This window comes from Alexandromys fortis, unplaced genomic scaffold, assembly GCF_014885135.2.
Source record: "Alexandromys fortis isolate MF-2015 unplaced genomic scaffold, M_Fortis_MF-2015_v1.1 scaffold_12, whole genome shotgun sequence".
NCBI classification, from domain to species: domain Eukaryota; kingdom Metazoa; phylum Chordata; class Mammalia; order Rodentia; family Cricetidae; genus Alexandromys; species Alexandromys fortis.
This window is the reverse complement of record NW_026067937.1, coordinates 3,413,988-3,439,262: the sequence shown is the minus strand read 5'-3', so window position 1 is coordinate 3,439,262 and position 25,275 is coordinate 3,413,988. Positions and strand designations below refer to the sequence as shown.

At 38.5% G+C, this 25,275-nt stretch overlaps 1 protein-coding gene across 2 annotated transcripts in view; it reads left to right on the top strand.

Moving 5' to 3' along the window:
- Positions 1-763: 763 nt before the first annotated feature.
- LOC126504654 (doublecortin domain-containing protein 1-like) overlaps positions 764-25,275 on the top strand; it is a 42,507-nt gene continuing 17,995 nt past the window's right edge. The window contains exon 1 of one of the 2 annotated variants that reach the window (XR_007592672.1): positions 764-800. Coding sequence is in view for 1 of the 2 variants with exons in the window: in XM_050147099.1 (XP_050003056.1) it covers positions 2,682-2,707 (26 nt within the window). In the remaining variant the exon portion in view is untranslated. Of the gene's footprint in view, positions 801-2,552; positions 2,708-25,275 lie in introns of those variants that run through there. The other variant, XM_050147099.1, reaches the window with a different exon arrangement.

Sequence of the window (25,275 nt, the reverse complement as noted above, 5' to 3'; positions counted from 1 at the left end):
AGCTATGTCGTATGCTAAGCAAGCTTATTAAGACGTACGGTATCTTATATATGATTTTTAGGGGGAAGATAGACACGGTCAGCAGCAGGCTGTCATACATCATAAATACGAGAATTCAGCAGGAAGCTAATCAAGCAATGTTGCATAAAGGGAATACAGGATATCTCAAGTGCCTCATAAGGGCCTTGGTACTGATAACCATAGCCCTTCGAGGGGGATAGTTGGTTTCTCAAGAAAATCTCAACTCCCCCAAAACCCTGGCCCTGGGTCATTATTGGTTCTGCCAAGCATATTCATAGTTTTAGATGAGGAACTATGTTCCTTCTCCACACATCAGAGTCTCAGGGAAAAGCTCCCAAGGCTCTGATCCCAGGCTATTCCTGGCTCTGCCAAGCATGATCGTAGTTATAGGTCCTTTTCAGGGCCTCAAGGAAAGCCTTGGATCAGTATGGTTGCCAGCAAGTTTCTACAATAGGTTTGTTTCTTACTGCCTTGTTTTCAGAATTAAATTTATCCATCATATGTGAAACTTACATAACATAAATATAAACTATGGGTTTGGAATGGTGGCTCAGGGCTTAAGAGCACACACTGCTTCTGTAGTGGATCTTGATGGAGGTGGGTCTTGTATCTTATCTGTTGATTTCATTGGTTAATAATAAAGAAACTGCCTCGGCCCTCATAGGACAGAAAATTAGGTAGGCGGAGTAGACAGAGGAGAATGCTGGGAAAAAGAAGCTGAGTGAGTGAGTCGCCATGATGTTCCCACTCCAGACAGACGCAGGTTAAGATCCTCTCTGGTAAGCCAGCTCATGGGCTACACAGAATATTAGAAATGGGTTAGAACAATATGTAAGAGCTAGCCAATAAGAAACTGGACCTAGCCGGGCCAGGCAGTGTTTGAAAGAATACAGTTTCCGTGTAATTATTTCGGGCATAAGCTAGCCATGCGGGCGGCCGGGTGCCGGGGACGCAGCCCTGCTGCTCCTATTTCAACAGGATCTGAGTTTAGTTCCTTCCACCTATGTTGAGCAGCTCACAATCACTTGTAATTCCAACTTTAGAGGGATCAAACATCTCTACCCTTTGAAGACACACACACTTACATGAACTTACAATTAACTAAAAACAGAATAAATACAAAAATATTCTTAAAAGAAACAAACTATTATGTGGTGGTTAATAGAATATTACACATTTCAAATACTCAGCAGTGTGCCTAGTGGTTGAATTCTGAAGTCAAGCTGCTTAACTTCAGCTCTATCTGCTGTTTCTGACAGTTAGAGCTTGTAAGAGTTAATCCTTCCCTGCTTTCTTCCTCTCTAAACAATTGCACACATGATGCCTCCTACATCATGATGTGGGGCTTCAGTGAAACAGTTGTACCTGAGATCAGTAAGTACTTAGTAAGGGTTATTTCTAATACTAGTAAAATATTTGCTTCTTAGTTTTAAGATAACACTTGTGGCAGCATTTCAGTACCTTCTGAACACCAGAAACTACCGAATTAGAAAAAGTAAACCCACACCCAAGTATTTGCTGAATTCGTGTTTTAGTTTGGCTACAATGTAAATTTAAAGCATCAGTAAAACCATCTTAGTTAATGTGATCTACACCTTCTATAAAAACAGTAAGCATAAATTAAATATTTGATTATGAGATGATGATCAAGCATTATAGCTACATAAAGAGATAATTTTATGAAGGTTTAAAACCCCAGGTTGTAGCAGTAGTCAAAATTTAGTCCATTTCTCTATCCATTATGTTAATATGAATCTGCCTATAAATAAACGCCCACCAAACATTAATTAATATGATACTAGGAAACTATGCTTCCTACCTTATAGACAGTTGTAGTTACTTCAGCAACTACAATGAAATACTGATATGACTAATGGAGAAAGAAAAAGATTTCTTTTTGTTCACATTTTGTACATTTTAGATTAATGTCATGTAGACATGGCATTTGCTCTCTTGTAGGAGTGGGTGCTAGCTGACAAAGGTAGACAGGGTGAAACAGAAAAAATTTTCTTTGCCTCATGACCAGGATGTAAAATGGAAAGGAAAAGAAACACAGTTCTGATAGCCAAAGGATCTCCCAGTAGACTGCACTTCCCAAAAATGCCATCAAATAGCACTACCTTCTCTCTAATCGACTGCAACTGTGCGCTTGTGTTAAGTATTCATTTTGGCATTATATTCATGTGTTTTCTCTAGGTATTTCATTACTAACTATAATTTTCCTTGTATTTATTTCTGATTTTTAGGATTTTTCTTATCACTGAGCTAAGCTGAATTTATTTGTATTATCACCAGTATTACAGTTATGTTCTGAAATTAGGCAAATTGCATCTAAAGCAACTTCAAACCTTAGTGGGAAGACAGGCAAGCCACCAAGAACTGGCTAGTCATGAGATTTTAAAAGCAGTCCTATGGCACATAAACAGCCTTTGTTTGCTTACTCAGTCTACAAATAGTTTCTGTTTGCTCTGTGCCTCATATGGAGCGACAGTAGGCAGTGTTGGCTGCATCTTACTCATCTTGGCAGACAGAGAACTAAGCAGCAGAAACAACTGCAAGTACCCTGTAAGGGAATACCGAGAACTGACATTGGTCACAGGTACAAAGCAAAACAAGTTGTTTGAATTCCTGAAAGTTTTCAATCAGGATGAAGCTAAACCATGAAGATGTGTGGGCATGTTCAGTGGTAAGTAACTCTTTAAAGGGAAGAAGAAATGTGTGGTAAGAATTAGAAACACTTTTCTTTTTTTTCTTTTCTTTTAAAGTGAGTTTTTATGCTGACAATTCCTTATAAAATAAAGGGGATGTTTAGAAAAAAATTAACAATTTATTTATAGGTCCATAATCTCAACAACAAATATAATCCAGAGATCAGACGCCAGGGTTTGATCTTTACTGGCTATTTCATTAAGGAAGCAAAGGCATTTTCACAGGTGAATGGGACTATGTGGCACAGATACATACATGGTGGGGTCTCCTTGCACTCCTGCAGCAGCGTCTCTTCCTCCAGTTTTCCCATTCCTGCTGAGACCTCCAACAAAGCAAATGTGTCCTCAACCTGGATGTGATCTCATTCTTTAAATGCTCTGGAAAAAGCCCTTCAGAAAACTTCCTGACACTGAATTTAGGGATATTTGGGGGTCCTAACATAAATCTAATTCATACTGGTGTGATATCCTTTAGGGTGCTCTATCTGCCTGCGTGAGTCTCTTTTAACAATAGCTCCTTCAGTTGTTGCTCACTTTCTTGGTAATGCCTATCTAAGATGCACAGCCCGTGCTTTTGCACGTGTAGAAACACTTTTCTTTTTGGCTGATTGTCATAAAGCTTATCTAATTTAAATCAATCTACTGGACAACTGCTATAGTTTCTTTCTCAAACATCCCCCAATGTGCCATACTGATTAGTGTCCGATGCATGGTGCCACCAGGAGGTAGAATCAAGAAAAGGGAATTGGGAACATTAGGACTGGAAGCGTGTCCATGGAAGTAATATTGGGACTCTATCTACCTTTACCCTTTCTTATGCGGTCCTGTCTTTCTAGTTCCCAGCTGCCACGAAGAAAGTGGCTTCCATTGCCCTTGGTTCTTGCACTGATGCCCCACCTTGTTTACAGACCTGGAAACTTAAAACACTTACCAAACCTAGTGCCTCTTTCCTTCAAGGTAGTCACCTCTAGTATTCTGTTGTGGTAACAGGAAGCCGGCTGACACAAGAATTCTTCGCTGTCTTTTCAAAGCAGCTTTTGTTTCTCCCCTAAACTTGCTCTGCGCTCTTGTCATCTGAGCAGAGCATCACACCTGCTACTGTGGTCTCTTGTTTAACTTCTGTTTCATCTGTGCTTAGATTATTGGGGAGTCTTGATCTTACCTGGGGTTCTTCTTCCTATATTCTTCATGCCTGTGTTGCCATCCCAGAGCCTGTTAGAGATGCTGTCCTTACTCCATCTTTGGCAATCACAATACATGCCGACTTATTTTCAGCACTCCCTCTTGCATCTCTCTTCTTGAGATCACCCTGGCTTCTCCACACTTTCTAGGGTCCCTAGAATGCACGGTAATCTCTTTCGATAGGTGAGAAAACACAGTTATATGCTGCTTTTTACAACATCCTTCCCTCCCCATTTTTACTTTTTAAGAAAAAGTTTATTTTGTCATGTAATTGACTCACAGGAGAAAGGTTAATCTGGAAGATCAGGGGGTGTTAATTTGTGGGTTAAAATGTGTTAAATAGTTGATACGGAGTCTGTTTAAGTCAATTAGAGTGTATAATGAAGATGTTTCCAGGGTGTTAGGGAACCTTTTGGAGTTAGTTTGGAATCCACCAGTGCATGTTTACTGCAGCACCTGGCTTAAAATGTGGCTGTGTTTGAATAGGGATGCACATGGGGAGGACGTTTGCCTTCATTACTGTGGCTTATCTTTCATCATGGGAAGTGAAAGCCATCACTGGCGTCATCATTAGTAAGATGGAAGTGTGATTAGCAGTATTGCTGCCTTCCTTACTCATACGCTCTTCTAAAGTAAGCTGCATCTGCACTGCACAACCAAGGAAACATCCCTAGCTTTGTGTTTGTTTGCTCCGTTGTCCTTAAGAAATAAAAATAAAAATCAGTGGTATCGTTAAAGCTTGAGTGGGTGAAGACATGAGAATTTAAAGAAACTATTTGTTCCCCTAGTAATACTGCCCACAGTGACATTGTGAGGCATCTTTGTTTTGGCTAATATCATTAAAATTTCAAAACAATTGATGTTATTATGCAGACCTTAATGTTAGGACACATAAATTTCAGTAGTTGAACCTAATTTTGTAGGAAAATAGACTGATTCAAAAATATAGTGTTACATCTTCCACAGTTCAAGTCTAAAAAAGAAGTGAGTTTAAACCCCCATATTTTAATTATATTCTTCTCCTCCGCATATTGCTTGCTGAGGGACCGTTTACCTCTTGCATCAGTTTACTAGTGATAAACACATTTAGCATTGCGATTCCTACTCAGACCCTCCAGTTTCATCATTTGAGATGGATGAAAAACAAGTCTCCTTTGCTAATGGGCTCTCTGCACTGATGGAGCCCGTGCCAGAATGATGAAAGCACACAGCGGACATACACCGGATAACTGTTTTCTGATGGAGTTCCAAACAAAAATCATAATTTTTAAAAATATGGTGAGCAATTTATACTATTACTTTTTAATCTGCCAAGAAGCACGGTGAGTACAGTCTTTTGTAGCTCATTAGCAATTTCTTTAATGAGTTTTTTGGTGTGATAGATAGTTAAAGTAACAGACAAATGACAGATTGTTTGCCTTTAATGATTTCCCTGTTTCGAGCCCATTACAAAGCAATTAGAAATCTGACAGCATTTTCACTCTGCATTACTGATCATCTAAAGTGATGAGGAATGAGAGGTGATGAATATTAATTGTATATTTTCATATGATTATCATAAATTATTACCTTGTCTGATATGCGGCAGGTGAAGCGGGAACATTAGAGAAAGTCGGTCAGATATATTAATTTGAAAGACTGGATGTTTTTAATCTTTGTCTGCAGTGTGACTCCTAGTCATAAAGAGTAACGTAAAGAGTTATGACTAGTTCCCTATGAATATTAAACCGGGTGTTTTTACTTTCTCTGTATGCTTGGAAAAACTTAAATACATTTTCTTATTTCAAAACAAAAAAAGGAAAACATATTTCATAGTACAGTACACTTACATGTAATTAAGATAAAATTAAATTTAGAAAGGAAGACATGAGTGACTTCTGTTGCTGTATGTGTTAAACACATACACATGTCTTTGGTATTAACATATTAGCATAGAGGAAGAGGCAGCAAGAAATTCCTCCTGTCTTCATCTTAAAGTCAGGTGATCCTGGGTAAGAAAAAGCAAGAGACCAAAGTATGCCAAAGAATAATATTGGCGTTTTCTTCATCTTTTAGTTGGAGTTTGGCATCGCCCCTCAGGCCCCCACTTTAAGCAGGTGACGGTAATCCTGTCCTCTGGATGCAGGTGCTCCTTGTTACTTACCTGGGCTTGAATTTGGAACAAATTTTGGTCCTGAAAGGAAAACTAGTGCTCAATGAAAGACAGCAAGCTTGGGGAACTCTAATAGACTATCGTGAATTTGGAGCAGTCGTTACCCTGGTTATAGGTATGACTGAGGAATCAGGGCATGAGGAACAGAGCTGCTTTCCAATGTACAGCAAGGCCATATCTGCGTTCATTATTGTCTCCCTAGCCAATGGATTTAGCTTTGTGGAGTGCCGTCACTCATAGATACTTGTTATTTTGGATCTATATTTATTAAAAGGCTATAATCTATATAATGAACATTCATTGAGGAAATAGATCTTTGATAAGCTGCTTGGAAACTTCTCTTTATTTTATATGTAACTTCATGAATTCTCATTTATAGATACTGAAATTAAAATTCTTATAACTTTACAAAATGAACTTCCTTTGCTTTGAAAAGTTGACAGTTTTTTTGTAATTTGTGAAAATGTTTTGCTATTTTAATTTTATGTGTATGAATGTTTGCCTAAATGTGTGTCTGTCTGTGGAGGACCACACAGGGTGTACTATCCACTGAGACCGGAGCTAGAGACGGTTGTGGGCCATGTGTGGGTACCAGGAGGTGAATTCTAATGCTCGAGAAGAGCAGCCAGGCCTTCTAACCTCCAAGCCCCTTAAGTTTTACTTTTTATGTTTGGTGATTTCCCAAGATTTTGTACTATAGGAATCACCTTCATCTTTAGAATCAGTCCAACTGACGAGCTCAGAGTCAGCCGAGTGATTCCTGTAGCCTTCCTTCCTTCTGTCGGTATCCATTATCCCGGTCTGAAGGCAGACTTTTAAGATGATGTCTTCTGAAGCCTAAACAGTTGTAATTTGTTTCTTTTTCTACTTCTAACGAACTAATGTATTAGCATTTTGATTTTTGTTTGTTTGTTTTACTATAATGATTTACTTTGAGGCTGGATGACCTTATAAAGACATTTCATTCCACTTGTAGAGATCAAAGACATCCCATCCATGTCCTCTTGGTTCTGTTAAAGGCCTCATGGCAAATGGCCCCACAGTGATGGTTCATGTGATGAAACAAAAGATCACATCACCAGGAAGTAAGTCAGAGAGCAATTCAGGAACCAAATCCAGGGGTTTATAACAACTGGTTTTACTACACCTAACTGAGAAATCCCCTAAAAATACCTCAGTCTTTCTGAGCATATGCCCTCAGTGACCTAAGAATCTCTGGCCAGGTCCCACTTCTTAATGGCTTCACACACCTCCAACAAGGCCACCCTGAAAACCAAGCTTTTTATACTTGAATCTTGGAGGGACAAACCCCACTTAACATGACCGGGTAGATTTAGGCCAGGGTCTTACTTCTATCTTCTGTGGAACTGAGCTAAAAACATACCTATTTTTTCTTACTGTCAAATAACAGCGTCTACATTCAAAGAAACCTAAGCTATCCAACTGTGGCAAGGTTATAAATCCAACAGCCTAGGAAGCAAACACTCTTCAAGTATAGCTCATATGGAATTACATCTTCTCTGATACCAAATAGACCCTAGAATATGTCCTACCGACTCTAAACATTCTTTCTTGGAGAATGCAGGGGCAGACCCAAGTATGAAAGTGGGGGGAACAGTTATCAGTCACCTCCACAGAAGCTTTTATATTTAATCCCTGGTCCTGCTGGATAGCTGAGCAGATGTTGTTATTGTCACCATGAAGTGGATACGCCTGGAAAGGAACAGAAACATCAAACCTAAGGCAACTGACTCTGAATTTCTTATCGAGCCTGCATGACTCAAAGTTTAGAGATAGAATGAGTCTAGAATTCTGGCTCCATCAGCATCTCCACCTTCATGTTTTAGATAGATAGAGAAATGAAGCATGGAGAGTTTAGAATTTCCCTCAGCTCTGGCCTGAAATTATCATCAGAACTCTAGAACGTCTTGAGCTTGTTGCAGTCGTTCTTACATGTGAGACATCCTGCATGTCCCCAAACTCCACAGGACTATATTCTTTAGTTGTATTTTCTCCAGTTGCTAAGCACAATATCGATCATACTCTTGGTTTGGTAAATAAAAATATTTTCACCTTATAGGCATTTTTATTACCTTGTTTTAGTTATGAAGTTCTTTTACGATGTGGTCTTCTGCCCTGACTATTCTGGAATGTCCTATAGTAATAAAGGAAGAAGATAATGTGATTTTTTTCTTCATTTGCTGTTGCTCTTGACAGCATGAAGGTGAGAGAGGCTGGACTAGTTACTGGTTCCTTCTGCCTTCTTTTTCCGCCAGTACAAATATGTCTGAGGGTTACTCTTCCCTCTCTGGCCTGAGAGCTTCCATAATTGATTATTTTCCTGCTGATTAGAAAGACAGTTAAGATCAAACAGTAATTTAATCACCAAACTTTTTTCTTTATAACATATCCATTTTATTTATTTTTATTGGTAACAATTCAGACTAATTCTCTTCATTTGCTCAGTAGGAACCTAGGTTTAACAGGGCCCCTTATCATTCAGGATCAAGCCTAATGGCTAACACAGTCCCCATGTTCCACTTTCTTTCATGGCTGGGCCCTTTCCACTATAGTCATCTTCTTGATGCCCTGGTGTATATACTCGTGTGTACGCATGTCCCTGATCTCAGGCTATAGACACTTGTCTCCCTTGCATCTATCTTCTCTAAACAAATGACAACTATTCTTTGCTCAATAGAGAAAATATAGGTCGATAGCTACCAGTTTTGATTGAAGCCAATTTTTAGATTCTTTCTAAATCATTTTTTCCTATTGAAACAGAGAATGGAATAAAAGGGCTTGCAGCAATGAAATTGCTCTGCTCATATCTCGCCTACTTGTGTGTCGTGTCGCCCTGTCCCGGGAGGATGCTGAGTTCAGCTGGCGTACTCAGCTGCTCAGACACTCTAAACGTTGTCTCCCTGTACTTTATGTGTTACTAATTGGTTGTTTAATTTGTTACTGCATGGTCTTAGGTTAAACTAAGCTGTCTAATTATCAAAATCATTTCCCCCTTCTTTCAGAGATGAGTATGTTTTCACTTTTCCAGGCTCCATGGGTAATCCCTCCCACTTTAGGTTGGTGAAAACAGAGGAAAATAGTTAACAGGAATACGAGAGTTACAAAAGGTGACATGGGTAGTCATGTTTGACATCCTACCCTAGTCTATGTTAATAGCCTTAAATATTTAACCAATATTTCAATCATCTTTAAGCTTCTAAAATTTAAATTAGCTATCCCTCACAGACAGCCAGAGACATTTCTGTTGATACTGAACTCTGCAAGGTGAATGGGTTTCTTGCTTACTCTTGTTTACCTAGCATGAAGCCTCAGCGTGCCACATGGTTCCCTGCACTTATTGCAGTCCTGCCTGAAGTTAGCCATAGTGATCACCAGCTGTTGGGGTTGTAGTATAAGAATTATTATAAATATCAAAAACAAAGCTTGAAGTCATTAGATTATCATCAAGACATTTATGGAAAATATCTGAACCTGTAAAACAAAAAGAAGCTTGATTTTGAAGGAATCATCAGAGAGGAACATTGTATACTGAGCCACACTATTTAGGTACTGTCAGCAATATTGCAGACAACACCTCTGTGCTTCCAACAATCTACATATGGCATGTTCTCAAGTCAAAACTATCTTTTGCTTGGAGGCTTGCATGATGGCTTAGCAAGTAAAAGTGCCTATTGCCAAGTCTGACGACTTGAGTTATCCTTTGACTTCTGTACCCATGATGTGGCATGTGAATACCCCCACACAACAAATAAATAAATCCATCTGTTAGAACCATTGCACACCAAAATCAGCACATATTTTATCAAGTGCAATGAAAATCTTATTGTTTTGAATGTTTAATACAAAGCATTGTAATCTGAGGACTTCTTTGCAGTGGCCACCAGAGGCTATTGCCAACAGCTCAAGTATTGAGTATAAGGCAGCCCTTTGCAGCCACTTAGAGAGTAACCTTTTTAAAGTCCTGGGTTTTAATTTGTGTTATTTCTAATTGAATGAATAAAGCCTTGGCAAGATTTTGAAAGCCGTGAAAAGATGGTCACTACCTCAGTTTGCGAGTCAGGTTTACTGAAGTTGGAAATGCACAATAAAATTATCTTAGCAAGAAAATAACAACACCTTAAACACATGAAAATTTGTAAGTACATATAAATGCATGTTGTTTTGTATAGAAAAGAAAAACAGGTAGAAAAGAGAGACATAGCAATATTTCATTTGTATTTTAATAAATAAATAAGTTTCCTGAAGATTAGAAAGTCAAACATCCCCACTGGTCAGCCTTACAGACAAGGCAATGGTGACACACATCTTTACTTCCAGTAGCCACACTAGTTTGCCATAGAAACCAGGCAGGAGCGGTACATGCCTTTAATCCCAGTTTTAGAGAGAAATATAAAATGGGAGGAGACAGCTCTCAGACACAGTCGCATTCTGAGTTCCTGAGTTCCTGAGTTCCATTTCAGACTGAGGTAGAGGTAAGAGCCAGTGACTGGCTGTTTTGCTTTTCTGACTTTCAGGTTGGACCCCAATATCTGTCTTTGGATTTTATTAATTGTGCTACAGAGAAAGAGAGTAATGATATGAATCAGGGGATACAATGTGAATGAAATGGTCCTTCTAGGTATATCTCCCAAGTAGAAAAATTAAAATGTCATTCACAAGATTGAGGGAGTCAAAGCTTCTTCATTCTAAATACCAAAGTTAGTGCAGGTAGTAGTATTTCTTCTCATTTCTAGTAAACTGTACAATTTCTTGTCTTTCATTTTTAGGTCATTACAGATTTTGAACAATGTTTTGGAATACCCAAACTTAGCTAAATGTAGTTATGTAAGTAGAGATGGATATACAATTTCCCCAAAGATTGTTGGGGTGCTATTATCACTGTTGTTAAATAATCTTTCAATTTAATTTAAAATTATTTTCTAATATTCAGCTGTACCTGGTAGCTAGGAAATTAAACTGTATCTTCCAAACACATGTAGTAATGTGACTTCTTGAATTATAAAGTTGTGTGTGCTGATGGCTTAATACAGGAGTTGAAAGTTCTTACATTGCTAAAGCAACTGTGAGTTCATTGAAGGTGGTCCATTCTGCTGTGGTAATCTTCCATCTTGTTCATAGTCAATGCACTTATGGTTGGACTTAGAATAGTCCCCCTTTTCCATGGTTTCATATTGGGTGCTTTTAATTACTTAACTGTGATTCAAATATAATAGATGAAAAATTCTGGATGTATTTCATAATTTTAAGTTTTATGCTATACTGAGGAATGTGCCGGTGTAGAATGCCATCTTTTTTTTTTTTTTTTTTTTTGGTTTTTTGAGACAGGGTTTCTCTGTGACTTTGGAGCCTGTCCTGGCACTAGCTCTGTAGACCAGGCTGGTCTCGAACTCACAGAGATCCACCTGCCTCTGCCTCCCGAGTGCTGGGATTAAAGGCGTGCGCCACCATCACCTGGCAATAGAATGCCATCTTGCTCCACGTCTTTGAACCATCAAAAGCATCACTTTGCCCAGTCTCTTCATGCTGTGCTCTGTTCACCCACCTGTCCCTCAAGCTTTCAGTGTTAGAGCGACTGTCACAGTATGGCAGGGCTTGTGTTCCCGAGAAGCGCTTCTCTTACTTTATATGGTTCCAGACTGGAAGGATGCTGCTGCTGGCAATATGGGTATGCTCAAGAGAAGTCACAAAGTGTGGCCTGTGGATGAGAACATGAAATGTTTTGATTTGATAAGGAAAGAAATGAGGTCATGTTGACTCATCTGGCCTGGAGAGGTGGCTCAGTGGCTAATAGCATATACTGCTCTTGCAAGGACCCAAAATTAGTTCCTAGAACCCATGCCAGGTGGTTCACAGATGCACAGAACACAGCTCCAGGGGATCCAATGCCTTCCTCTGGCCTCCACCCCTCCCTCCCTCCCCTCCCTTTCTCTCTGCCTCCCTCCCTCCTTCCCCCTCCCTCTCTTTAGGTCTCTCCCTCTCTTCCTCTCTCTAGCTCTCATACAGTCTCTCGCTCTCTGTCCTCCCTCCCTCTCTCTCTTCTCTCTCTCACACACACACCAAAATATATTTAAAAGAAAAGAATGACTTTTTTATATCTGAAATTATGAGAAAGAATGCTAGTTTTGCTCTCATAGCTCATACTAATAAAATGTTGACCATGATGCTCAGTTAAGATGAAGAAGCAATTAAATTTAATTTAATTAAATTAAAATATAGGAAAAAACACCACCTCACGTGGTGTAATGGTTAACACTCTAGACTCTGAATCCAGCGATCAGAGTTCGTATCTCAGTAGAACCTGTTTATTGAGGAAGAGACCTGGTCCTCGTCATTATCAACTCAGATCATGAAACCTATTATAAACCAGCTGCCATGCATGCTTTGCATTTCTTGGGGGGTGTTTCATTTCCTTTCATATAGAAAAAAATGATATATATGCATATTTATGTAGGCTTTGATAGTATCTTATAGTTCTTGAGATGTGTTATAATAAGCGGGATTACTGGATTTCTTTATTTTTTACATTGAAGAATTTGTTTAGTAAAATCATAATGAGAATTATTCTTCCTGTCATTGCTTGACCATTAGATAATTGTTTCAATAAAACTATAGAATTATGCATATGCATGATAAGGATGCCTCTAATTGTTTTTCTTTGGCAGACTAGTCAGTCCTTAGCCATCGTGTATAGCACATGCTTCTTTAACAAGAAGGAAACACGAGGTGAACCCTAGAGCAGTGTTTTGTCACCAGTGCCCTGGCAGTGATCTTTAAAATGTTTAAATCTCATCCCAGAACCATGCTATATAATGGTTATTATTGAAAAAAATGGAAATACTAACTTATATAATCTTATATAATCATATTTAAAAGATTTATTTCCCAATAATGATTGAACAGTTTTTTTTCTTTTGCTGTGGTTGGGTTGCCAGTATCTTCCAGCAGATTCCAAAGTTCACAGCATGGTTCGCAGAAATGCTTGCTTCCCTCTAGTGATGTCTCAATGCATATTCTAATGCAATGAGACTTTTTAAGCTGAAAGTAGAATCCAGAAGACTTTATTAGTTTTCTAAGTGTGTCTGCTAGGTCACCTGTGAATAGAAAACAGGCATCTTCACAAAGTGAGAGAGATAAGAATCATTTATTCAAGAGGTGGCTCATGGCTAAACACAAACTCACTGCTCTGCTTCTGTCAAGAGGTTTTCAGCTTTCCCAGCTCAGGTGCTGCATCTGACGAAGATTTGTGCAGAATGAACTTAAGCAAAATGGTTGGGAGAAAATAGCTTTAAGTGCTTTTATTCTTATTTGAGGATTTCTACCCATTAAAACAATATATAATAAAGGAAAACTTTCTATCTCTATTTTGGAAAATCAACATTAAAAATCTCCAGATTTCTCATGGACATTTAAAATTTTTTGAGTCTGTTCCATTGCTACATGGTGATTTATTATTCCTAAGGAATTACATGTTTCACTCTCTAAAAGGGAATAAAAGCAAGAATTGAATAATCTTTTACATATAAAATGAATATTTATGAAAAAAGTGGCTACATTTGAAAAATTACATGTATTTTTATGTCCCTATTTACTTGTTGCTATGGCAACGAACATACTACTTAGTATTTATGTTGTCTAAGATTCAGAACACCTTTTCAGTGAAATAAATATGCCAGAACCTGTGCTGTATTTATTTTGTGTTTAGAAAACTATTTATTCTAATGCATATTTTTTAGAAAAAAATAGCAATAAATAATGTAAACTCCAGCCTTGTTTAAATAGTACCTTTTCTTGCAGTATGGTTTTGAAATCAAAATATTACACTTATTCTTTTCCTTGTTATCAAAAATCAGTATCTTAAGAGAAACAACAAAATTTAAAGCTCATGAGTCAACCTTGAAATATTATCCTTTGATCTTCTCTATTTTTATGACATATTTTGATTCATGAAAAATTTCTAAAGTTAGAAACCCAGAGCATGTAGATGGAATACTTAATGTTGCTTCTTAAACAAGGAAATGTAAGTGGCTTATATTTCCCATTAAAGAATGCTTTAGCCCCATGAGCAAAAGATTTCTACTTTTTAACTGAAAAGGAAAGGCTTGGATGCCAGTTTTCTTTTTTTAACTATTTAAATTATTCTGTCATTTGTGATACATATGTATAATTTTTAATGCTAAACATCAGAATGGAAGTTATAGAGCATAAAACAGATATGTTTCCTGTCACACATTTCCTGTGAAGAAAAGCTGCAGTGTGGCGTTGGGGTTCCATAGAGCAGGGAGCAGATTGTCTCTTGGAGTTGTAAACAGGGTGGGGCTACAGCTTCACAGTTGATGTTGACAGTATCTCTGTGGGAAATGTAATTATCAAATGAATTAGAACACATCTTAGTATTAAGATTATTAATTGTAATTTTAATTGCCTTTTCCAAGATAATTGGATATGTTCTCATAGGTATATGGGAAAGAGGACATTAGGCTAATTAGCTATTTTGAACTTAGCTATCTTTAAATTACTTAGAAGTTTGACAAAAACACATATACACACACACATATATATATATGGAATTTCTTAATTAAATGGTTTTCCAAATAGAATTACAATAACCCACAATTCACAAGCTCGCACTGATTATCCCTTGGTATTCTTTTGAGTATTGATACCATTTTAAAACTTAAATAATAGTCATTTGAAACATTACATTTCTATTGTCAAGTTTAGAGTAACTTGTTTGCAGCCAGCACAGCCAACACAGGACCCAGGGCTTGTGTCTGGGTGACATTCAGCAGACCTTTGCAGACATGCGCACTCCAGAGCAAGGTTTAGAGTGATGTGTTATGAAAAATTATCCTAACACATATTGTTGATAAAATAGCATTTTTTTTCCAAAATTGAAGAGTTTAAGTCAAAATGCTCTGCCTGACTAAAGGGTGCTGGTACTCAGGCTTCCAGATATTCCTGGAATTTCAGAGTCTCTTCCATTTTTCATCATCTGACTTGGAGGTGTGCAGCAGCTTGGAGGTTCTTTCCACACTTTGGTGAAACTTATCTGCCAGTGCTCTCAGAGAGCTGTGAGTGGTGTGGCCAGAGGCATGTGCAGGGCCCCGGGGCACTGTTCTAATAGGAAGCATGCAAAGGCATAGCTGAAGATTCGCATATAGGCTGTGTGCTCAATGTGGCCACACCTTTGTTTAAATCAAAAGACTATGAAATCCTAATGAATCTAAGACATTGAAAAATTATTAGTGTGAGACTAGAGAGTGCTGCCTGCTCTTCCAAAGGACCCGGGTACAATTCCCAGCACCCACATGGCAGCTCAAAATGGTCCGTAACTCAAGTTCTTATGGATCCGACTCCCTCAAACAATACATATAAAAATTAGAATTTTTAAAAATTATTACAGTGATGAATAGTAAGCATAGGAGAGTGGTAAGGGTACATATACATGTTTGTGTGTATGTATAGCCTTTCCCATATTCCCATATAATTATTTCTGTAATAACTAGTTATCATTTAGTAAGACAAATTACTTAAAATTATAATTATTCTATGGTAAAGCCACAGCTGGTGTAGGGACAATTTGGTTTCCTTGGGGCAGTGCTGAGGTTCTAATCCAGGACCATGCCTTTGCTACACAAACATGAGCCAGCTGAGCTGTATCCACAGCCCAGGTAACTGTCTTGTTCAACATTAACTCAACATCATTTTTACAAAAATCTGGTACTCAATAAATAACTTGATGATCAGGCGAATGAATGGTGGAAACAGGCACTACCGCAGTGCTTTTAGGGAAAAGACAGCCCAAGAGCCACAAAGATGCCTGATTTATGTAAATATAAGTAAATTTAATATGTTTATCCTAACAATAGATGACAGGCTAATAATATAATTGCTTTGCTAACTTTATTTCTACTAGCAGAGATGTAGTAGTGGATGGCAAAAGTGAGAGAGCTAGGTATATCATAGGATGCTGAGCCTGTGACTGGACAATAACAGCTGTTAAAGCCAACGAAGCCAAGTCCTTCAAATTCCAACATAAAAAAAAATGATTTGCGAGCCTATTACTCCAACCTACTAGAAGTTGAATCATTTTAAATTGCTTTTATGATAAATAAAAGCACAAAATCACATATATTGATGTCCATGCACACACTGAACAATGTTCAAATCATATTAAACATGTATAACATATATTTTGTATCCTAAAATCTTATCATTTCTGTATGATCAAAACATTCAGAATCCTTGCATTTTTTGAGACATACAGTAATATTGTTATTTCTAATCATCTTGCTGCACTTTAGCATGATAGAGCTTCTTAATATCAGGTAATTGATTGATTTCTCCCATTCTTCCCCCTCCTCCTTAGTGATCCTAGCCTCTGCTAACCAGCATTCTCCGGTCAAACTGCGTACAGTGAACTATTCCATACTCCCTAAGCGAGCAGTCACACAGTTGCTGTCAATTTGTATACACTTAATTCTCCTATGCCCTGCATGTGAATGATCACACGGCTGCTGTCTCTCTTTCTGAGCTGGCTTACTTAGCATAACCATTCTGAGTCCATCAACACTATTATGAGTGACAGGATCTCATTTGTTTTATTGCTAAGTCATATTTCAGTTTTGAAAACGTTTTCATTGGTTGATAAACATGTGGTTCTAGAATACCATGAACAGTGTTGCCTTGATGGTGGCCCGCAGACCGCGTCTCAACAGTCTAACCTCATTTCCTTTGGGTATATATTCAGTATAGTTCTGCGGTATCGCATGTAGTTCCTCTTTTAACAGTTTGAGGGACATCGGAACTATTTTCACAGTAATTTGTTTGTAGTTGCCAGCACAGTGCAAAGTTCCCCTTTCTCCACACCCTTGCCAGCACTCAGCCTTAGTCATTTAGCTAATGTCATTTTTACTGATGTGATCCAATAACTCATTGTGCTTTTAGCTTGCTTATCTCTGATGAGTCAAAATGTTGGACATTTTTTCAGATACCTGTTGGTAGCCATATGAATGCATTCATTTGACAAATGCCCGTCCAGCCTTGTTTCCCATTTAAATTGTTATGTTTTTCCTTCTGGCTATCTATTTTAAATATTTTGTTATCTTTTCTGGCTATTGAGTCTTTGTCAGATGGACGTAGAGCATCTGATTGCTTCTCTCTGCCCCACTGCTCTTTACTTTGATGCAATCCGATCTGTCTACCTTTATTTTTGTTTACTGTAATTTTGGTGATCTTGTCCAAAAGCCCTCGCCCTTTTCACCGTGCATGTTTTCTCTTTCCAGCTTGCACTACTGTTTTAACAAAGCAAAATGTGATAATTCAAGTTTCCTCAAGAATACAAGTATTACATTATAGGATAGATTCTGTACGAAACTGTATTTCTATAGTCTTAAATTTTATTTTAACAAGAATTACTGGCAATCCGTGTATGTGTGTGCGTGTGTGCATGTGCACACACATACGTGTGTTTGATTTATATAGTCCTAGGAAGTTAGTATTAAGAAGCCTTCAGGTGTATTCCATTACTGAATTGAACATTAGCCTTCTGCCACAGATGAGCCTGACCATATCTCTGAAGATAGTGTCTCCCAGGTGTTTTCTAGTAAGTTTGAGTGTATTTGTCACTTGTATTTCCTGAAAGAACAGTTCACATTTATTTTTACAGTATCTTAGCATAACACAGATCCCACCATTAGATTCAGCAGTATCCACTATAGTGTAGAGATGCTATTTCAATATCAGCACAAAGTGGCAACTAAATAAAACTACCAAGATGGCAAGGAAGAGGGTGTTCTGTGATGGAATGCTTTGTCATCTTCAAGGGCAGATATACATCCTGGATTGGTAGATTCTGCTATTAACTCAGCCCAGGAAGTTTCTAAATACCCATTGTTCAGAACTAATATCTGGCATGTAATCTCTGACTCCAGACATAACAACCCCAGATTTTCTCATTAAAGTCTTGGAATTTTGAGCAGGCCTCTGAAGATGGTGGCATTGCTCTTTGCCACTTCTCTTGTGCCTTGCTTCGACGTACGCATGTTCTCCCGCTGTCTGTCAACTCCATCCTGCTAGAATGTGCAATGGGAGTTTTCATATTTGATTCTGATGTAGGAAATAAGAAAGCAAGTGCTGCCCACAAATTCTGAGCTAGTAGCTCATGAGGCATAAGGAGGGAAGTATTAGATCAGAGTGAGGAAATTTAAAAAATGGAGAAAGCTGGACATGGTAACACGTGCCTGTATCCAAGCACTCGGAAGCATCTCCAGGAGCTCAAAGCAAGGCTAGGCCTCTACTGAGTTCCAGGCCAGCTAGGGCTGCAAAGCGAGACACTGTCTCCAAATAAACACAAAACAAGGAAGAAAATTAACATTCAGAAGATGCCTAAAGTTTCAGATAAACAGGACTGAGTTTGAAGACCTGCCGGAGAGCAGAGTCTGTTAGTAACATATTCCATATTCCTAAACAAGAGCCAGTTTCAACTGTCTTAGCACAAAAATGGCAAATAGGTGATGGGTAGGTTAATTAGATTTATGTAGTCATTAGACGTTTTATACCACATAAATTTACATATTATACCATATATAATATACACAATTTATATACATACACATATTATACTACATAAATGTACACAACCATGATTTGTAGGTAAAATAAAGTATGTACATGGTAAGCATGTTAACTTGTAAGATAGGGTAAGACAAAGTAAGTAGAATATGATAGTAAAAATTACAATAATCTTTATTATAACTAAGGAAAACTATAACTATAACTATTCTTCAACTCCATCAAAGACTCCAGAAAGATACAATATTACCTAAACAAACAAGAAATAAGCAACTTCCAAACTCTAGAAATGACAGAGGCATCTCGCTGCCTGGACAGGCACTCAAAGTTTCTCTGTACCATTGGGGCATCCATCTTTGGCCTACAGGCCCATAGTATCCAGTATCCATGAAGCAGGAAATTTCAAAGACAGTTCAGTCACTTTCTGCTGTGTCCTGCAGAATGTCTCGCAGACTCCTCCATGAATCAGGAACCCCATCATCTCACCTTTAGGCAATTTCAGCAGTCCTCTCTCTGAGGGTTCTCTGTGTCCAGTTTATGCAATAGTCCAGGCAAGAGCAGTTTCTTGCCCAAATAGCTATCAAACTCCATAAAGAGCCTCTTCAATGCCCATCTTCCTTTTGAAGTAGATTGGTGTTGCCAGAAGCAGAGTGTCTCATTGTCATGAAAAGTCCTAAGTTATTAAAACATTAAATGTCATATTCTGTAGTCTTTGAAAGATATGAAGAATGTCTATCTAAAATCTATGCACATCTAGAAAATCTAACATGACTACAAGCTTGATTATTATTAATGATTATCCATTAACAACCTATATACATTACATTTTTACATGAACTACACAATTGCAATACCTTAGTCAAGGTCAGAAATACATATACATATAACAAGATTGACCTTAAATTTAAATCAAAAAAGTCAAATCCATACCAATGCAAATTATTCATATTTCTATCATATCCCCCTTTAAATGTAAAAGAACACTTATAAGCAATATTTGAGAATATGGACACAGTTTTTTCTCTCCAAACTGCTTCCTGCTGAATGGAAGTGCTGTTATTCAGGTCTTTCATGGTATAACCTGTGTGCTAGATTCATCTCAGTCAGCAGTCGAGTGAAGTTACTTTTTGAAGGTGTTCACAGCAACCCTTCAAAAGGGCATGGTCCATCATACTATACTGGGATAAAAGAAATCCACAGGGTCTCATCCTCTGTGAAAACAAAAGAAGAAACTCCTTTCCAAAGCATCATGTCCTTAGATCCAAATTTTAAAGTCAAATATCAGTCCGAACACACTGAACCTGATAGAAAAGAAAGTGGGAAGTACCCTACAACAGATGGGCACAGGAGATCGCTTCTTAAGTATAACCCCAGCAGCACAGACACTAAGGGCAACATTGAATAAATGGGACCTACTAAAGCTGAGAAGCTTCTGTAAAGCAAAGGACACTGTCACTAAGACAAAAAGGCAACCTACTGACTGGGAGAAGATCTTCACCAACCCCGCAACAGACAAAGGTCTGATCTCCAAAATATATAGAGAACTCAAGAAACTAGACTTTAAAATGCTAATTAACCCAATTAAAAAATGGGGCACTGGCTCTCTGCTCCTCCCTGTTCTAGAGACAGCCGCTTCTTTTCACGCAGTGCCAGCCTCTTTCCAGAGACACGATGGTGAAGGTCAGAGTGAATGGATTTGGCCGTATTGGGCGCCTGGTTACCAGGGCTGCCTTCACTTCTGGCAAAGTGGATGTTGTTGCCATCAATGACCCTTTCATTGACCTCAACTACATGGTCTACATGTTCCAGTATGACTCCACCCATGGCAAGTTCAAAGGCACAGTTAAGGCTGAGAATGGGAAGCTTGTCATCAACGGGAAGGCCATCACCATCTTCCAGGAGCGAGATCCCGCCAACATCAAATGGGAAGATGCCGGCGCCGAGTATGTTGTGGAGTCTACCGGTGTCTTCACCACCATGGAGAAGGCTGGGGCCCACTTGAAGGGTGGGGCCAAGTGTTTTTTTTTCTTCTCCTTTTTTTTTTTCTCCCATGTTTGTGATGGGTGTGAACCATGACAAATATGACAATTCCCTCAAGATTGTCAGCAACGCTTCCTGCACCACCAACTGCTTAGCCCCCTTGGCCAAGGTCATCCATGACAACTTTGACATTGTGGAAGGACTCATGACCACAGTCCATGCCATCACGGCCACCCAGAAGACTGTGGATGGCCCCTCTGGGAAGCTGTGGCGAGACGGCCGTGGCGCTGCCCAGAACATCATCCCTATTGGGTTCCCTTTCTCAGTTGATACATCTACAACACAACTCCTACACCTATGGTTCCGGGAACATCACAGAAGGGTCAGGGAGAATGATTCTGAGAACGAGGGGCCCAGGAAGTCCGCTGTGAGAAAATGTCTCATATGTATGACAGGTGTTGTGGTAGGTGCGGGCCTGCATTCCTGCCACCCAGCCCCAGCCGCCTGGCTAGCTTATGCCCCAAAATAACAACATACAAACTGTATTCATTTAAACACTGCTTGGCCCACTAGCTCTAGCCTCTTATGGGCTAATTTTCATATTTTGCCTAACCCATTTTTAGTAATCTGTGTCGCACCAGTCTTACCGGGAAAGATTCAGCATGTCTGACCTGGCAGCTTGCTTCATCACGTCTGCCCGGGAGAGGGGAGCATGGCGTCTGAGCTCATTTCCTCTTCCTCCCAGCATTATGTTCTGTTTTCGCCACCCACCTATGTTCTAAGCTATCAAGGCCAAGCAGTTTCTTTATTAATTAACCAATGACCTTCCTCCATCATTTCCCCTTTTTCTGTTTAAACAAAAAAAAGAGGGATGATGGGATAATAGATTTGTAATTGTGAGTTGCTGTTTTTAGACAAATATATTGGTATCGATTCTTGTATACTGATACAAAGTTAAATTATATTGACTATTGTATGCATGCATGTTTCTACCTCTGTTTAAAATATTTTTTATGTATTGGCATATATTGTATTGATATATATATATAGTATATATTTACCATATTGCAGTAAACATTTCTACCTCTGATTAATATACTTATATATTGTTTGTGTATTGATATATATTTACCATACTGCAATGTATATTTGTACATTGTTTATATTTGGAGGTCATTGTCCTCATTTGTTTCACAGTCTTTTATTGTCTTAGTCTTTAAGATAGATAGGTATTGAGAATTATATAGATCAATAGTATTCTAAGTTTGTCATTTATAATTAGACTAATCAGGTTCTTGAGATACATAGAGATTGTATTCAGTATAGATAGAAAATCTTCAACCTCTTCAAAGAGCTGTAGAAAATGGCTTTTAATCTAACTCAGAGTTTTGTGGTAGTGAGACACAATTGCTCCTGGCAACACCAATCTATTCCCGAGAGAATGTTGAGCACCAAAGACAGTCCATCTGGAGCCTTTCTTTTTGGCAGAACTGGACTTTGGGCAAAAAAAAAAAAAAAAAAAAAAAAAAAAAAAAAAAAAAAAAAAAAAAAAAAAAAAAAAAAAAAAAAAAAAAAAAAAAAAAAAGCCCATACCTCAACCACTGACAGAGATACAGAGCGTGCATCAATGGATAAAACAGGACTGTCATATCCTGCCAAGACAGGGTGAGATAGTTTTGAAAAGTTGCTTGCCTTTGAAAATGGTATGTCAGTTATGTTAGGCCTTAGCCAAAGTTGGTTGCTTCAACGCTGCAAACATGACTTTGGGTGATTGCCCAGGTAGCTAGTTGTCTCTGTGATTTGTTGCATGTTTTGGAAGTTTTTTAATGCACTTCCTAATTACTCAGGTAACATTATTTCCCTTCTCAGATCTTCGATGGGGTTGAAGACTATATAAATGTAGTTACTTTCCACTCATGACTTGGCCAAGCTATTTATTATACAAGACCTAAGCTAGTTAGAATAGGATATTTGTACTTATTGTATATAATTTCGTAGTAGGTTTAGAACTCTCTTACTTAAACAAAAGGGGGAGGTGTTGCGGGAGGTCCTTCTGCTCCTCCAGCCAATAGCCGCTGAGATACCAGCCCATTGGGTCATGGTCTCTCTCCCTTTAAAAAAGCAGCCACTTTCCTTCTCGCTCTCTCTTACTTCCTGCTCCGCTTCCGGCGACTAGACTCCTTCCTGATTGGCAGAGGGCTGTTGTCTGGGACGGTGATCTGTAAGTTTTTTCCCCCCTTTAAATAAATAACCATTCTATTAATCATAATTCTAAACTGGTGTGGGATTGTTTTTGACTTACGCCTTCACCTTCAGACAGGGACCTATACCCATGAAATTATAACAATATGGTTTCCCAACCAAGACCTGAACAGTGATACCAGTAGCCATTCCAGCATGGATGGGGGAAGATCTCATTCCTAGATGAAAAGCTACAGACAATTAATGACAGCCAATAGAAGGAAATCCAGTTATCACTGAGGACAATTCCCTATCAGGTCTTCAGTTATTTAGTTCCAAGTGCTCAGGCCCAAACACACATATATATGAGCACTACTCAATTGACTCAGCAGATTGTGCGTGTGTGTGTGTGCACGTACTTGTGTGTGAACGTGAGTGGGGGGAGCATGTGTGTGCGTGTGTGTGTGTGCGTGTGTGAGATGGAAGGAATTCTGATGCTTTCCTTTGTTTTAAATTCCAGGATAAGCATGAAATGAAAGCCTTCCTTTTGAGAAAAGGGAACTGAAGATTGTGTAGTTAGGACAAGAAGGTTCTTGGGCAAATGTACTTTAGAAAAGCTTTGGAATACAAGACTCTAGAAACAAATTTTCTAAAAAAAACTGTTCACTCTTGCAAACCTCACAGAAAGTCTCTGTGAAGTAAAGTACCTAGCGCTGGATAATGATGGAACTTTCCACCCCATCTTGAGGACCACTGAACTGTCTGTCCTTCAGCAGCTATGTGCTAAGCCATAGAAACCCACTATATATAACCATTTTGCAGCCAGAGAAACCAGAAGAGAGATTATGGGACTTGTCCTAAGTGACATAGAAGGTGTGCACCAGGATGCAAATCCACACACTCACCTGTCAGAGTCCAGGCCAAGAACCACTCTGCACTCAGATGTCTATTGTAAAATAAAGGCAAAGCTGACTTCAGGGTAAGCATAAAAGGGGGCTGCATATTCATGTAAAACAATTAATGAGGAAGTTTTAAAAATGGGGTTTCAACGTGTCAATGGATACACTATGCACATATTAATAAAACATAAGGCAATGCCTTTACCTGTACTCTGATAAAGTCCCATAGTATTTAGTGTCAAATTAAAATTAACACATTTTTATTTCCTTAATTTTTAATTAACAATTAGTTCTCATTTAATTAGTAACATACTGGGATGTTACTTGAAGCCCCATTGTATTCTGCATATTCTATTTAACCTGAGAATATGTTCTACTTTTAGTGAGGATGACACTGTTTTTATAGTAACAGTACAGAAGAAATATTGCATTTAATAATGATAATGATTTCACACTTACATAACTCACTCCACTAACGACATGTTGAAACCAGTCTACAGACAAAAAGCTCTATCTCTCACTGAAATTATTACCTCTTTTACTGAAAATTAGGGTTATCATCAGGTGTAAGGAAAATGTAAAACTACTGTGATATTCCAAGATATAATTTTGCATAATTGGACATAATTTTATTTTAAATAATTGGACTATAATAGTAAACACCCCAAACAATCAAGAGAGTTCATTCTGCAAGATGACTTACTCTTTGATCTAATTTTGCTTGCTGTACACAGGCTGACCTCTGCTTATAAGCCCTCTCCAGTTTAGGAGGACTCAACCTGTGAAAAAATTAGAGAGGGAAATGGGTCTTAAGCATTTTTAGCGCTCTTATTATGAAAGTTGTAAGCAGAGAAAGTTGCTGGCCTTCTTTGTCTGCAGAGAATGCTGGGAGCAGGAAAGCACCTTCTGTTGTTACCCTCTCCAAGAGGTAGACTTTTTCTCTTTTGAATCTGGTGTGGTCTCATCTAACATCATACTCTGTGTGTGGGAAGTCTATCATATGCCAAGCACTCTGCGTGTGCCTTCGCCAGTTAATTTTATCCTTGTCACCATGTGAATGACCCTTTTATGCAGATGAGAAAAACAGAAACCCAAAAAGCTTTATTTCAGGTCACATAGTCTGAAAATGTCAGAGAAAGACATGATCTGTATTTTATGGACTGTGAAATATTTCTTGATTTTTGTAGGTTTGAGTTATATTTCCTTTATTCTTTCCTATGCTTACTTAGTGTGGAGTCCAGGACCATATATGTCCTTTGAACACCTGTGAGTCATCTACTCACCTTATGAGTTAGTTCACTGTCCCCCCTTATCCCCATCCCACCCCACCCCCAAGATCTCAATTTTCTCCCCGGCAATTTTGTCTACTTCCCTTAGCCAAGAGGATAACTATATGTTTTTCCTTGGGTTCACCCTCTTATTTAGATTCTTTAGGTTCACCAGGTTTACACTCCGTAACCTTTATTTATGGCTAGAAACCAATTATGAGTGAGTACATCCCATGTTCATCTTTTTGGGTCTGGGTTACCTCACTCAGGATAGTGTTTTCTATTTCCAT